Below are 16233 nucleotides of genomic sequence, written 5' to 3' on the forward strand. Positions count from 1 at the left end.
CAGGAACTTAATTTAATGTGAGAAGAATCCAGCTAATTTATCCGCCTAATTATATTCTCTGCCTCAGAATATTCAGAAAATGATGCAATAAAACGTTAACTGCTTCAATTATTCAACCGGACTCGAAAAAATGTAGTCTTCGTCGGCATAATAAATCTCTAGCCGAGTGTGTGTGAGAATCGTGAAGCTCCTCAAGGGTGAAATTAATTTTATCATTGTTGAACTCTCGGCCAAAAAATTATTTTAAATTCGAATTAAGTTTCAAATAATTTAAGCTGTCTGTTGTATTGTATTTTTGAATATATTTTGAGTAAATAATACAGTTTGCGGACACGACTTTATTAATTTTCGCCCCGCCAAAATAAGGTAAAAGTCTTAGGCAGATTTTACTTCAAATTCTGCGTGTAAAATTTTCACACTTAGGATAAACGAAATTAGTTTATGAATAAACTAACGATACCCGATGATGAATATCACGTATATCCGTGCAATCATCATAAAATTCATCCTAAATCATTTTCAGAAGTATACGACATTTAATAAATAGGAAAGATAAACATTTAGCTTGTGTAGAGGTATGCAAATTTATTTACATCGGTATAATCAATTTTTCGCGTATAGCATTCAAAGAATTCAAATGAGTATTTATACAAGTGTTCACGAACGGTTCGTAGCGTCGCATCACCTGATGAATTATACAATCGTTCACGCACGGTTTGCAGCGTACGTTGTATTTTATACACGAACGGTTCACGTTCACAAAAGTTTCGTGACGTCGGATTCACCTTAAGATTCATATAATCTTTCACGCACGGTTTGCATCGTTGTATTTTGCACACGAACGGTTCACGTTCACGAAGGGTTCGTAACGTCGTATTCATCTGAAGATTTATACCATCGTTCACAAACGGTTTATAGCGTCGCATTCACATAAGGAAATATATTAAAGTTCACTAATAGTTCGTATATATGGCCTCATTTTATACACGAACGGTTCACGTTCACAAAGGGTTCGTAACGTCGTATTCACCTGAAGATTTATACCATCGTTCACGCACGGTTTGTAGCGTCGCATCACCTGATGATTCATACAATCGTTCACGAACGGTTTGTAGCGTTGTATTTTATACACGAACGGTTCAAGTTCACGAAGGGTTCGTAACGTCGTATTCACCTGAAGATTCATACCATCGTTCACGCACGGTTTGTAGCGTTATATTTTATACACGAACGGTTCAAGTTCACGAAGGGTTCGTGACGTCGGATTCACCTGAAGATTCATACCATCGTTCACGCACGGTTTGTAGCGTTATATTTTATACACGAACGGTTCACGTTCACAAAGGTTTCGTGACGTCGGATTCACCTTAAGATTCATATAATCTTTCACGAACGGTTTGCATCGTTGTATTTTCACGTTCACGAAGGGTTCCTTTACGTCGTATTCATCTGAAGATTTATACCATCGTTCACGAACGGTTTGTAGCGTCGCATTCACATAAGGAAATATATGAAAGTTCACGAATAGTTCGTATATATGGCCTCATTTTATACACGAATGGTTCAAGTTCACGAAGGGTTCGTAACGTCGTATTCACCTGACGTGCCCTTCTTACAGTTCACCTCATTCCCGCTCAGCACCTCATTAGTGGCTGCCACAACACGCATTGCTGTCATGAAGCTCCTACTTAGCAGAGTCACGCTACCTCATTAACTTTATTCAGTACCTCGACGCTGCATTGTATCGATCACCAACAATGGACGAATCAAATGCCAACTGCCATGGGCACCAAATTTCTAGCGTCTATCGTAAATTTAATGATGATTGACAATGTTGTTTTTGTTTAAGGCTAAATATTGTGAGACACGCAACCTCGCTGCCAACTGTTGTAATTAAGGATTCCAATTTATAACTATATTTTTGGAATTTAAATCTGGATATATCTAGAAAATCTATACGAGTATCAGAATTAAAAACACAAATTTAAAAAGAAAATATAGAAGAGAAATCGCCGTCTATCTTTACGGTCAATAGCATTACTTTTGATATATGTCCTAGAAAGTAATCATTAAAAAAATTATTATAGAACTTTTTTAAAATTATTTTGTTTAATAATTACTTTATCAATTTAAAAGAATTATTAAAAATAAACAAAATTTTACAAGAAATATCGATCACCCATCTTGATTATTTCCTAATAAATTTTACGTATTCATGAGCACGTCATATCTGAGCAAATTGCGTTGCAAGTATAGCAGAAAAATTCCCTAGAAATGCTCCTGTACATTTAGATTCAACTTTTAATATTCTGTAACAACTCATTTTCATGAAATGCAAAATAATCATTAACAATTGGCTTCATCAAGAAAACTAATTTCAGTGACCTAGTAGCTACTGCCATTGCCACCCGCGTGCATTCACGAACTTATCGTATAAATTCCCTGTTTTCTGGATAAGGTTCATTTCCTATTGACATCGTAGGTGTCCTGAAGTGCTGGTCGCATGACATCAAGCCATTCTCGGTCATCGCAGTTTCGCTCCGATTTCCAGCCGACACGCAACTCCCGAATAATTCTAGTATTCAATCAAGTATATATTCTCCGTTGTACGAATACACTCAGGTGATTACTTAGTAGATAACTTAATTCAGAATGTTGAAAAATTTTTGAAGGATAGCCCAGAAAATCAGATAGTTAGTAATTTGAATCGTAAACCAATCTCCTTTGCAATTTCAAACAACGCCAGCACACTCTACAAGCTAGGTCATCCACCGACGTATCGAGTACAGTACCGGCCATTGCAATGTTTTTTCGCCATTCGCTACTCGTGTCCAGTTCGCAGTACGCACATATCTTCTCACTATTTGAAAGGTGGAAAGTCTTTAAAATCAAAGATTTTTCTCAACGATGGTATAATAAGGATTCAAGAAAAAAATATCAACCGTTTTGTCAAAACCAAAATACTTGGTTTTGAAAGCTGTGCTTATAATCAGTTTTTCAAATTTAATGAAACACATCCGATTGCTGACATAAATTATTTATGCAATTTAATTAATGAATTAATGCTATTCAAAACCATTCAACCCGATGTTAATTGTTCTATTTATCTTGTAATGACTATTCAATGCCCCAATTTTCAAAAGAGAAACAATAAATTTTTTGTTTACTTTGTAAACGATTTAACCGTCGAAAAATAAAAAAATAGACTCCTTTTTAGGTTATTGAAATTTTATGTTCTGTACTAATAAATATATATTTGTTGACACAGCATTAAAATCTTCGCTTTGATACTTTATTCACGGAATTTATGTCCGTCTGGTTATATGAGAGTAAGAGTATACAGGGGTACAATCATGTTATTTTATTAATCACGTTGTATACAAAAAGCGCTAAGTCATTTTCAATAGGACAACATTTGCAATTAGTTTACATTTCGGGTTTTTATAAAGTCACTTTTTTACCGAAGTTACAGAAGCTAAAGTTTTAAAAGCGAACCAATTATTAACTTATTGTGCTGCGTAAAGGCACATGCAATTGTGCGATGTTTGGTTTTGACGTGAATTAGTAAAGGGAAAAATATGTGAATTGATTGTGTTAATGTTATGTCAGTTTTGATTGGTAAGCTCATTCCTTATTTATTGGTAATTATTTGGCTATTACGTATTTCGTTGTAAAGGTTGTGTTCTAAGTTCTTCGTTCTAAGCTGTCTTTATTCTAATTCCTCTAATAATTCTTCTTCTAATAATACTAAACAGCGCCAACCAAGGAGCCTGTGACTGATTACTAGTTTACTAAACTATGAGTGTTTACTATAGTTGCCTACCGATGAGCTCAGACCCTGAAGTTGTAATTATGTATCATTTTATTATCAAAATTGAGCGCATTGAAATAATTTCGAATGATGCATATTAAATACAACCTTCTGGAACATAAACAATAGGCCTATTCTGTCTGTCCCTCAAAACTCAGACAATGATTTTCCAACTTTGTCATTAAATAAATAACTTTGTCATTAAAGTTGTCACTAAATTCATTCATAAGCATGATAGAATGTCTCATTTGTTACATGTTCACATATGACTGTCCAACTTATGACAAGTTGTCATTAAATATGTTGATAAGCATGATGGAATGTCTCATTTATTACATGATCACATATGACTGCATCAGACACTGCTCGCATCACTGAAAGTTTGCTGGCCGGTGACAAAGTGACAGGAAGTTCCGTCTCGTGACGCGGCGCAGGAGTTTCCGGCGACTGGAGAAGCGCTCTTGTATACGGCAGTTTTGTGTAGAGTTTACTACCTAACTTCTAAGTTGTACACGCGTCTGGAGGATAAGGTAGAGGAAGAAGAAGCCTGTGTGAACAAAGGAAGTATTCTGTGACTTGTTTTCCTGTTCTTGTTAGCAGAGAAGGTCTTTAACCGGAATCAGGAGCGAAAAATATCGTGGGATCGGTTATTTGTCTGTCCCTTCATTACAAGATAATTTCGCACATAAAATGTGGTTAATATAAATGAAACCAATTATAACTAGAATTAAAAAGTCTGAATTACATTCACTATTATTATATTGCTATTTAATTAATAAAACATACTTTGATTACGGCATGCTGAATATTGGAGGTAGGTAACGGCATTCCCTCGACGAATTTAAAATTTGATAATTCTCTTTAAGGATTAGTATTTTAAGTTCTAAAACTTCCAGTTTTCATTTAATACGAAAAAATACTATAACTCTTGAGGCACATTCTCGAAAATAATAACGATATAAAAACTTCCCTCATCCAAAATCACGGGTCTTTCTAACTCATCCACTGAGAGATAGATTTATGAGGTTGAATTCAGCTGACAACTTTTGATTATTGTAAAATTTGTAATTCCATTGACTGCGCAAGGTCTTGCACAAGTCAGGGACAAGGAAAATATTAATAGTGAAAAATAAAAAAATTGAATTTACAGTAGAAAATTTTCGTGAAGACAATGAACGCGCTGATAAGTATTACCCCTATCATACTCTACATGTGAACTTTAGTGTATCATACTTGTAGCCTACTTCAAAATATTGAAAAATTTTTGATGAATAGCCCAGATAGTCAAATAATTAATAGCTTGAATCGTAAACCAATCTTCCTTGAAACTTCAAAACAATTTCTCGTCAAGTTATTACATCGAGTTAAACATTTCGTTTATAATTGTACATATGACTACAGTAAGCCACCGTAATTTTGTGTGTGTTGTTTTTATTCAGATAGAGTATAACACTGAATTTGATCGGACCACAGTAGCGGCATGATAACCATCATTGCAAGCTAAGTTTCAACTATAACTTTCACGTTCAACAACAACAAATACATTCCTACAATTTCCACTTTCTCCGCTGATGAGACAATTCGGTTGATGCTTCGATTCATTGATGGCAATTCACTCAATCACAGTTTCGATTCTATCGCTAATCGTGAAAGCAACCCTCTGACATTATTCCTGTAGATCCAATCACGGCTTCGCTCCACTGACCCGATCACGGGTCCAATCAACGCATCAAATGACTTGCGTGAGAATTTCCAATGCTATTTAAATTATCCTTTCGGAACGATGCCGCTTCTTATTTAGGGCTGAAGACGTGAAGGGCCATTGTTTGAAAGCTAATCAATCAATCGGTAAAGTCTTGCACAGCTGAAGTGCAATCGCTGTCAGCACTCGCTGCGAGTTGTGACTTTTTCATTTGAACCTAGGCAGCCACGTTACACTAGTTGCTCACGTTGCTCATTGAACAATTAAATATCATGTAAATACAATTAAAGTTACATATTGATGAATTTCATTACAATTTGTTGAGTAACCAAATCTCCACTGGTTTAGGATTTAGTATTTATTTACCGTCAAGTTTCGGCATGTTTAAAATGAATACTTCAATGCTGTTACTTCTTCTTATATTTTCTATCCATCGTATGTAAAAAAATCTTTTTTTGTCCTTCTGACATTGCTCTTGTTTTTCTTAATTTAAGCACTTTTTTATCGTTAATGCTGCAGAATTTATACATTTCTTTGTTCGTCACATATTAAATAATCATTCCACAATTTAGAGCTCGAGTTCTTGCGATCAAGTCCCTACACAGGGCGGGCCCTCAGGAGGATGTTCTCACGCCGCTCCTGATCACTTCCAACCAACTCAGAAAAAAAATTTAAAAATAAATGCTTCACGACAGACGAAAAATCAGGCACCAGAATTCAAGGTTGTCCGGAAATGCTTATGTTGTGAGTCAATTTTTTCAAGTAGTTTTGATATTGGCATTTTCTGCATTCATGGCCGAAATTTTTTAATTTGAAATCAAAACGATATAAAACTTCAACCTGTGGACATAGCAATGCTCGAAAATTGCCAAGTTGCGATCATTAGAAGAATCAGATTTGTGGAAAGAGTTTATTCTTAATTAGAGTTTCTTAATTGCTTGAAGAATATGGGATTAGTTGGCTGACTAAATACGTATTCGAGACATTAACATATAAAAACTAAAAGACAATTAGAGTACATAATTATGAAATTAAGCTAGATTAATTTGATGTTAAGACCATTTAAAATAGATAAGTAAGATAGACAAAGGCAAACAGATTAGAATTCATCAAAGTGAAGAGAGATTTGTTTGTTACGTGGAATCAATGATAATTCAAGCAAGCGTGTGAAATAAATGTATGCATAGGAAAAATAATTATGTTTTCTTTATTGAATTACTTTAATGAAAACTTGGAGTATTACATTCAAGCCTAATGGGCGAGGGTGAGGCAGGTGTGGCAGATGGGTAGGCAGGTTAAGTGGAGTTAGGCTTACGTGGACTGAACACCACGACCGGAAATGAACCTAGGGCAAGTTCAGGAGCAGCTGCTACTGCTGGTGCTGGTGTTGGTGCTGGTGATAGTGGTGGTGCTGGTGTTGGTGATGGTGCTGGTGCTGGTGATAGTGGTGGTGCTGGTGGTGGTGGTGATAGTGGTGCTGCTGGTGTTGGTGGTGGTCTTGGTGTTGGTGATAGTGGTGGTGCTGGTAGTGGTGATAGTGGTGCTGCTGGTGTTGGTGGTGGTCTTGGTGCTGGTGTTGGTGCTGGTGTTGATGATGGTTTTGGTGTTGGTTGTGGTGCTGATGTCGATGTTGATGGTAGTGCTGGTAGTGGTGCTGGTGTTGGTGCTCGTGGTGGTGCTCGTGGTGGTGCTAGTGTTGGTGCTGGTGATGGTGTTTAGTTGCTAGTAGTGATAGCTCTAGTGTTAATTAACAATGTGTCCGTACTGGTGCTGGAGTTGGTTAATAATAAAAGGCTGTTATTAGTGGTTTTCATGAATGACATGCGTCTGCTGGTGCTGGTGTTGGTGAATGACGTGCGTCTGCTGCTGCTGGTGTGTTGCATTTTAAGTATTAGTGGTATTGTTATTGGTAACTGTAATGTTTTTGCCTGATTAGAGACAGTTGTATTTTGTTCGACGCACTTTTAATTCAATATTATTTCATCAATTATTGTTAATTACACAGTCATTATCCAGCCTAACGCCTTAGTTTCTTTTATATTTTTTTTCTCTTTGAATGAATCTTTTTCAAAACTCTCTTTCTTGAGAAACTTTTTTCTCGCACGAAAAAAATTATTTGAAAATATAAGAAGGAAATGTTACCAGTAATACAAATTCTGAAGTTAGTTACAATGAAACAATATTTCAACATGAAGGAACTCTAGGGGGAACTGCAACGCTCTACAGATAGTTATCCACTCAGCCAGGACGATCCAACTCTATAATTATAAATTATTCTTCGTTTTACTAATCTCCGCCGACAAATTTTTTATTAGTTTTCAAACAATTAGTGTTCCATAATTTCAGTTTAGATTAATATATTTCATAAGTACATGAAATTATCCCTGTATGAATTCTACTACAAAATTAACGAAAGGCAAAAAGAAATCAGAGTGAAGCGTTACCATTCGATGCACCCTTGAAACTGTATCAATTGCATTAAAAATAAAGGCTTGTTTTTATATATATGTCAACTGAAGGTCTTTTATGTTTACCATAAAATGAACACATAATAGAATCTATCTCAACTCACCTTGATGTTAACGCAGATCCCTCGAAGTATTGTGACGCAGAGAGCGCTAAAAATGATGAGCCGAACATGCACGCTTCTCTTGAAAATATTTCGCTATATTTTCTTTTCCTTCCGTGTCGTATGTATTAATATTTCATTTATTTTTATATATATTATTAATAATGTTTATTGCAAGGGAATGCTATAAAACAGTGCATACCGAACCATTCTGGGAACATTTTTCAGAACCTCATTGATTACATACTCTGAATTCACACTTCAAATTCAAAAATATTCTTGGTCAGATTACCGAGAATAATGCGTAGGGAAAATTTACCGCAAATTTCCCATCTTCGAAATTGGTGTTCAATCACTGGCAGTAAGTACACTCTTGGGCGCCAGCAAATTTGAACGAAATTACTGGAGCTTCCTGTTCAAGTCAAGCCACGACAGAGCTGAGGCACGCACACCACTTCCTCCAGCGAAGTCTCGACCGACACTAAGGTAAGTGTCTTCAGAGTTGAGGTCTTCTAAGGAAGGTGCTTTATCCAACAGGTAATTTAGCTCAAAGCTAAAGATAAATTCGACTACGAACTCACCACAATCACACTTATCTTCTGATCTAGATTTGCTTTGAATCGTTGCAAAGAGTAATTCGACCAAGCTTACTTTTGGAAACATTTATTTCTTTTACAGTTCAAGCATATTGTGTTACAGTTGCTCTACGAACTAAAGTAGAGTTATGAATTATAATTAAAACTTAGCATTAACATTTTTATGATAAGGGCAATCTAGTTAGACGGAAAAATAATGTTTGAATTTTTCATGAAAGATTGCGAAATTTTCACTTTACGAAGTTTATATCGAATGAAAGACGTCTATTATCGAAGTAAAAGAGAAACATTGTAAAGATAAATACTTCATATAATATTCCTAGTATTGAATCAGTAAAATATAACTGAAATCAAGCCTATAACATCTTGCAATGAATAATCATGAAGCCATGCACGATTTTTATAAATAGTTAAATAATAATTTTCTCTGCTAAATATAAAATATACCTTGAAACGTTCTGCTAGGATATTAAATCACACAGAAAGCTTATGAATCTGAATCACATTATGATCAAAAATACTTTTTAACGAAACGTAGAATCACTAGTGCTAAGCCTGGCGGTTTTGACGTAGAACTTGGGTAATATTATTGTTTACAGAACTGAATGGTCGGCTACGAAAAAAATTAGAATTACAGGAAATTTTCGACTGATTGCAAAATCAAGGCCTCAAGTACAAAAATGTGAATTTATTTCAAGAATAACCAAAAATATTCTTCACTTGTTCTTGAAATGCGGAATTCTTATAAAACTATTCTTTTTTCGGTTAATTTTAATTTATACAATAATTGGTCGTCTTGAAAGATATTTGGGGGTTGAAGGATCCGTTGATGACGGAGGATTTCGTTCCTGTTGAATCCTTACACGAACGATTCAACATCAAACTGTAAATAAATCGTTCCAAATGTTACTTTTATTTCAAACAATATATTCACTTTAATAAAGGTTTTATATATAAACGAAGCGTTTCCTTAAAAATTCATCAAACATACGTAAAGTTATAATTTCCTCCAATTTTCGAATGTACCATGCAGCCTACTTTTTGAAATTTTATAGGCAAAAATTTTACACTTCCAACCAAAATTATTTATTTTGACTGGTTTTCTTTAATGTGTAAAATTTAAAGTGTGAATCAATATTCCGTTTTGATTTTAAGTCAAAATTTACTTTAAATTAACAGGACTCACCTCTGACAAGGAAGCTTCACTTGACTCGCTTTCACTGGAAGACTCCAACTTTTTTGAGGAATTTTTTTTCAAGACAATTTTACTCGTTTTGGAAGGTTTTTCTTTCTTGCCATTTTCATTGCTTTTCTTTGCCTTGACTTCATTCTTCTTGGTAACTTTAGTTTCGTCCGGTTTCTTTTTTGGTCTAACCTCCTTATCAGTTCCCTTTTTCATTGCCTTCTTCCCTTCAACTTTTGACGCCTTTACTTTATCTCTGTCGGATTCCGATGACGAATCAACGGCATCAACAAAAGATTTCAATTTATTCCCAAGAGATTTAATCAGTCCACTCTTATCTTTCTTCTTATTTTTCTGAATTTTACTCGATTCCACGGACAATTCCGGCTTGGAATCTGAGATGCTATCCACGGAATCCAGTTTCTGGACTTCAGGTTCCGGCTCCAAAACTATCAGTGGCTCTTCTTTAGAATCTGAGGAGCTCAGGTCACCCGCTTCCTCAGCTTCTTTTTGTGCTGGCGTTGATTTTTGGCTGTCAGAAGACGAGGATTCTTCGTCAGAAAAATCCATCTGCTGGAGGGGCAGGGAAGACATGCTTATTAATCGAATTTAATTGTGAAAATTATGAATGGTTGGAAAAACTGTATGAAAATTTATAGATTGTCAATTGAGAAATAAAGTGTGATATTAATGCGAATAGTTAAATTTAGTCCCTACTTATTATAGATAGCTAATAGCAAAAAATTACTGATACCGTCAGCATAGATATTGAGGGTTAACATGAAAAATGTGTAATGCACTCCATATTAATTGGAAATGATGTTGCATAACAGCATTTTATGAAAAAATTTAAATCCACTGCATAAACATTAATGTTTTCTCATAAAATGCAAAACAATGGCCTGGTGTTACGGTGAACCAAAAGTTGTCAGCACTCATTGCACACAAAAATAACACCTTATTTTAAATTAATTTTGAATTATGCATGCCAAAGTTACACAAAATCCAATCAAATAAATGTAATAGATACGTACATGCTGCTCCATTTTCTTGATGGCTTTGTAATTGTTCTCGTAGTGCTCCATCTGCCTCATGAGCTGCTCCAGCTGTCGCAAGTCCTCCTCCACCTGCTCCACGGAGCCTCCCTCCACGTCTGCACCCAGGCTCTCCACCTGATCCTCGTGCTTGTCAATGAATTCATCCAGCAGGTGCAAGTCCCGGATCATGTCCTGGTCGAGTATCATGAATGTGATGAATGTGATGTGATTTACGTTACGTAAATGAATCATTCACGATAAAAAAGGTCTAAAAAAATTCTACTTGCGTTCAATGACTCATATAAACTTCAAAAATTATTAAACAGTTAGTGTGAAATGCGAATTTAATACGAAATAAACAGTTTCATTGAGATTGTACAAGTGAAACGGATTCAATTGGGTGCATTAGCTATGCATCCACAGCGTAACTTAACCGCGGCCTTTCAGATTGCCGTCTTGGGTGCTTACTCAGCATTTTCTGGATCATCTTATTACAATAGTCATCTCCTTATATTTATTTTTCAATGAACAATAATTAATTATATTGTATGGTTACTACCAACCTTAGACTCGATATTATGACTCAGCATCTTCTTGGTATTTTTCAAGCGGTGCTGGAGCTGCTTCCACTCTTGCTCCAGTTCTTCCAGTTTCATCTCCAGTTCCTCCCGCATGGGGAGATCTGGAGACTGCACCATCGCCCTCCATGTCTGGAGCAGAGTCTCCACCTCCAGGTTCCGGCGCTTTACTTCCTTCTCGATCTCCAGCTGCTCCGTGTTATAAATATCGACGTCTATGGAGTGAGAGGTGGAGTCAGCGTGGTCAGTCTCCAGCCCATCCATCCTCTCCATGATCTCTTTTGTCCACTCCCTGGAGTTTAAATAAAAAATTGAGATAGAAATACTACATCCTCTTCTAATCTAATTTATCCATGCCATGGAGTTTGGGTCAAAGAGATTCATGATGGAAATGAATTAAAATTTTGGCATTTGTTACACCTGTTTAAAGCAATTTTTTGAACAGCGACTTAGTTTTCTTCGTTTCATGATCAATGAAAATTTACTGGAAATTTACAATTTCAAGGATGACCTCTTCCTCTAACCTGAATAAACTTAAGTGAATTATACAACTTAACAGAATTGGCAAAATTGGCTATTATTGCTCAGAAATAAATTTTCTTAAATTATTCGACGTTTATTTTTAAGCAATTTCTCATTCTGTGCCACAATTCAATTTTCCTTATGGACACATACTACATTTGGATAATTTAATATTATTTCGCATTTAAATAATTATTCATTTAATAATAAAGAGACTTACATGATGCTATCCAGCTGCGTCGTAAATTCCTTGGCGGACTTCAAACTTTTAAGTCTATTTACTTCAGCCTTGACCTTCTTCATGAAGACACGCCACTTGCTCGTCAAGTCCTTCAAGTCCTTCAAGTCAGTCAAGTCACTTTCATCGTCACTGAAGTCATAGTCGCTGAAGTCGTCGTCTGAGAACGACTCATCCATACAGCCTGGGAACTCAGACTCCAGCTCTCGACGGGTTGTGTCGAGCCCCTCGACCTGTCACCGAAGTAAACTAATTAGTACCCAATTAGTTGATAATAATTAATAATAGATTAATGATTCTAATGATTAATAAGTTAATAATTTTAATTAATAAATAAATTATTAATATGTTACTAATTTTAGTTAGCAATAAAGTAATTATTGCAATTGATAATAGATCAATAATTCTAATTGATATCAAATTGATAATTATAGTTTATAATATAATGATTAGTATCGACTTATGATATTTGTAATATTATGCTCAGGGATAAAATGACGGTACGGCTTTTAGTACGCAGATCAAAAAAATTAAGTTGTTACATCGAAGAGAGTTGAAATTTCAATACATCCTGACATTGCTGCGAGACCAGCTACCGAGGATTCGATTATGATTATTGATATTATGGTCAAATTAGCTGAAAATATTGCATTAAATATGATGGAAGTATAATTTTTTCGTGAACACGAACAAAATAATTCTCGCAGCATTCAAAAATTCAAAATTCATTCATATTCAAGCATTTATATTCAAAATAATAATTATTATTTTGAATAATAATTCAAAATAATAATTATAATTTTTTCGTTACGAACAAAATTCAGTGATGAGAGAAAACGTTGAATTAGACGCCAATAAATTTCAACGATTAGTGAAAAAGAATGAGACTGATGACATCTTCTCGTCCATCAAATGAAAAAAGATCTTATTTTTATCAGTTAAGAAGTGAATTGTGCACATATTAACCCTTTCATATAATTTTTCGTTATTTTAGCCAATTTATGTTAATCAGTGTTGTACTTTTCAACAACAAAATCATTAACTTAAGCTTCTATTGGGTTTATCAATTAATATCTCAACATAAAACCAAGATAAACAGCATCGCATCTGCCCAAACTTTTATTTCCATTACCTTATATTTGATGACCAAACCATCTTCCTGAAGTTGTTGGTAGAACTTCAACCCCTCTTTGATAGCCTCCAGCTGAGCCTCAACGTCTTCCACGACATCGTCTCTCTTGAGCGCCTTGTTCATCCAAGCCGAGACCTCCCTCGCTCTGGCACGGTATTCCTGAACCTAACACCGTGAAACATATTATATTATACTATTTTATATTATATTATATTATATTACATTATATTATATTGTATTATATTATATTATATTATATTATATTATATTATATTATTTTATATAGCTTATAGCGTATCTTCTATGATGTTTCTATAGCTCTGCCGCCTATATTTTCGATCAGTTAAATGTTGTTTTGGGGAATAATGTTGCAGGAAAATGTTCTTTATGAATGTTTCATCTTCCTCGATTGCTGTTATCTAATGAAAATTCTATAGCTTTTTATTATACAGTAAAATGTTAAATTTGCGTGTCTATGTGGTGAGTATATAAGGTGGTGAATAGCGCGCAAAAAATAACAAACATTTATCCTCGCATGTATATACCTTTACACTTTATCATATAAACGTAGACGACCAAACATGAGAATAGACAAAATATGTTAAATAAAATAAATAAATCTTGAGTGAAATATTTACTTACGTCAAAAGGACAAGAAAATTCAACTCCCATGAATGAAATTACTAATCAATTGTAAAATTTGAATTCACGGTGAAAAATTAAAGATTGAGCTCTTTTGTCTTAAATTTTGTATCAATAGAAAATTTGCATTTTCGATGAACCAAAAGTCTTACCTTTTTCTTCCTGTCTGAGCGAGACTCGTCATTGATGCACTTGTCCTTCAGTCTCTGCAGAGACGTCGTAAGTTCATCTACAATTCCTAGGATCTTGTCTTTCTCTTTGTGCTTCTTTGCCAAATCTTCGCCTAAAAGGTAGATCAAGAATTAAATTTTAGTTTAATCGCAGAGTAGATTTCATACTCATTAGATTCGTAAATATTAAAAAAGATTCAACTAGGAAGGCTTAGAAATTTTTAGCCAGATTATTTCAATGAGCTCAAAAGTCGATAGCGCCGAAAGTTTAGAATGAATTAATGAATTAAACCATTTATTAGTCTCAAAACCGAAAAGAAAATTAACTGTAAAAATGGCAGTCAGTCAAGAAGACATTTAGCAACGAAAAATTGAAAAACGATAAATATTAAACAAATTCAGAACGGATAATCGTAGGTATAGAATTACTAAACGTAGAAATACAGTATTCATTTTACCAAAGAAACGTGTCTTTCCAAACGTCTCAGACCCGTTAATTTATCGTTGTTGCTCTTCGTGTAGTTCACAATGAAATCGAATAAGATATGAAATACCAAAAAGATTTAAGATATGAATAAAATATCTTTCTGATAAATCTCTTACGTGTTTGCAGTCATTCTCTAAGACGTAAACGTGATTATAATTTATCGTTAATTAAAGGATGATAAATTAAGTAGAAACTTTGTTTGCTAACGATAAATACATAGAACTATAAATTGGAAGAAATTTGTCGAGGCAACATTTAAAGAATTGCGTGAATAGTAAATGTGTGAATAGTAAATAGGGTCAGAAAATGAAGACACATGCGTGTATATTCCACGGAAGGCTTGCTTAATTTATCAGTCTTGAATTCCTTGTAAAATTCTTCTTCATTTGTTTAGAAATAAAATAATTTCTATTATAATCGCTTTTGCATTGAGAGAAATTATTTTTCGCAGCTTTCATTTCTATTGGCAAGAAATCTTGAATTTAATTATAATATAATATAATATAGTATAATATAATATAATATAATACAATCTAATATAATATAATATGATAAAATATAATACAATCCAATATAGTATAATATGATATAATATAATATATTGTCATATTACCTTATATATCTACTGCAGTCTCATGGTCATAAGGGCTACAGCTAATCTCATACAGTATCACTATAATTTTGTCATAGCATAATGAATTTTCCTGGAAATTCATAGCGGTGAAAAACTCTTATCATTATCTTTACTAAATTATGAATATCTTATTTTAATTGTATTTGCTACTGTACAAGCAGCACGTTAATTCGACATGATTTCCATTCAAATTCCTGTTAACTGAGGAGGATATATAGTATGCATTTCCCAAAGCCTTGACAATCAATAAAAAACGATGTCATCAGCTATTTGCATGCAAACCTGCAACGATTTTCTGTCTCTACACATGTACAAATATTTAGATTTTTTTCACCTGATATGATCAAAACTCGCATTTTTTAGATTAAATGCACAATGAATTTACCATTTCACAACAGCCTTGTTCTCTCACCTGACTTGACAGCTGCCTTGACAGTTTGCTCGACGCTTGTCAGCCTCGTCTGGATGATCTCAAGCTTCGTCTTGCTCAACAACGAGTCTACTTCGTCAGACTCTTCCAGCTGACTCTTGATCCATGGCAACACCTAGAGGGTCCAGTCGTGGAATGCATTATCATGTTTAAGATTAAAAAACCATCAGCCTATACGCTGAAGGTTTTATCGTATAAACGCTGGGGACATATAGTTCGAAAAATATCATCAGTCATTGTTGTTACTGAATTAAGGCATTGAATGCATTAGCGTATTCAAGTTCAGAAACTTGCAGCATACTCTGTGATGCAAAAGTTAAAGTCGTGTCATTTTTCATTGCTCTTGAGGATCATTTCCACTTATACGATAATGCTAAAACTGAAATAAATACTAACATACCAACTCATGTTTTTACATACAAATAATATAAGCTAACGCTATACACATAGAAGCTAACGCTATCGCCAACGCTATACAGATGATATAAATATTACGCACCAA

At 34.5% G+C, this 16233-nt stretch overlaps 2 protein-coding genes across 2 annotated transcripts in view; both read right to left on the reverse strand.

The window, feature by feature from the left end:
• Positions 1 to 8547, reverse strand: part of LOC108676477 — a 51564-nt gene extending 43017 nt beyond the window's left edge. Inside the window, exon 1 of the mRNA XM_047882916.1 lies at positions 8086 to 8547. Within this exon, the coding sequence (XP_047738872.1) occupies positions 8086 to 8153 (68 nt within the window). The 5' untranslated portion in view covers positions 8154 to 8547. The remainder of the gene's footprint in view (positions 1 to 8085) is intronic.
• A 182-nt stretch (positions 8548 to 8729) lies between these two features.
• Positions 8730 to 16233, reverse strand: part of LOC108676476 (spectrin beta chain, erythrocytic) — a 39436-nt gene continuing 31932 nt past the window's right edge. The window contains exons 40-47 of the mRNA XM_018164554.2: positions 15714 to 15846; positions 14163 to 14293; positions 13369 to 13533; positions 12219 to 12469; positions 11462 to 11768; positions 10896 to 11090; positions 9865 to 10434; positions 8730 to 9561 (exon numbers count right to left, since the gene is read on the reverse strand). Of these exons, the coding sequence (XP_018020043.2) occupies positions 9538 to 9561; positions 9865 to 10434; positions 10896 to 11090; positions 11462 to 11768; positions 12219 to 12469; positions 13369 to 13533; positions 14163 to 14293; positions 15714 to 15846 (1776 nt within the window). The 3' untranslated portion in view covers positions 8730 to 9537. The remainder of the gene's footprint in view (positions 9562 to 9864; positions 10435 to 10895; positions 11091 to 11461; positions 11769 to 12218; positions 12470 to 13368; positions 13534 to 14162; positions 14294 to 15713; positions 15847 to 16233) is intronic.

The sequence above is a fragment of the Hyalella azteca genome, unplaced genomic scaffold (genome assembly GCF_000764305.2).
Source record: "Hyalella azteca isolate HAZT.00-mixed unplaced genomic scaffold, Hazt_2.0.2 contig11629, whole genome shotgun sequence".
NCBI lineage: Eukaryota > Metazoa > Arthropoda > Malacostraca > Amphipoda > Hyalellidae > Hyalella > Hyalella azteca.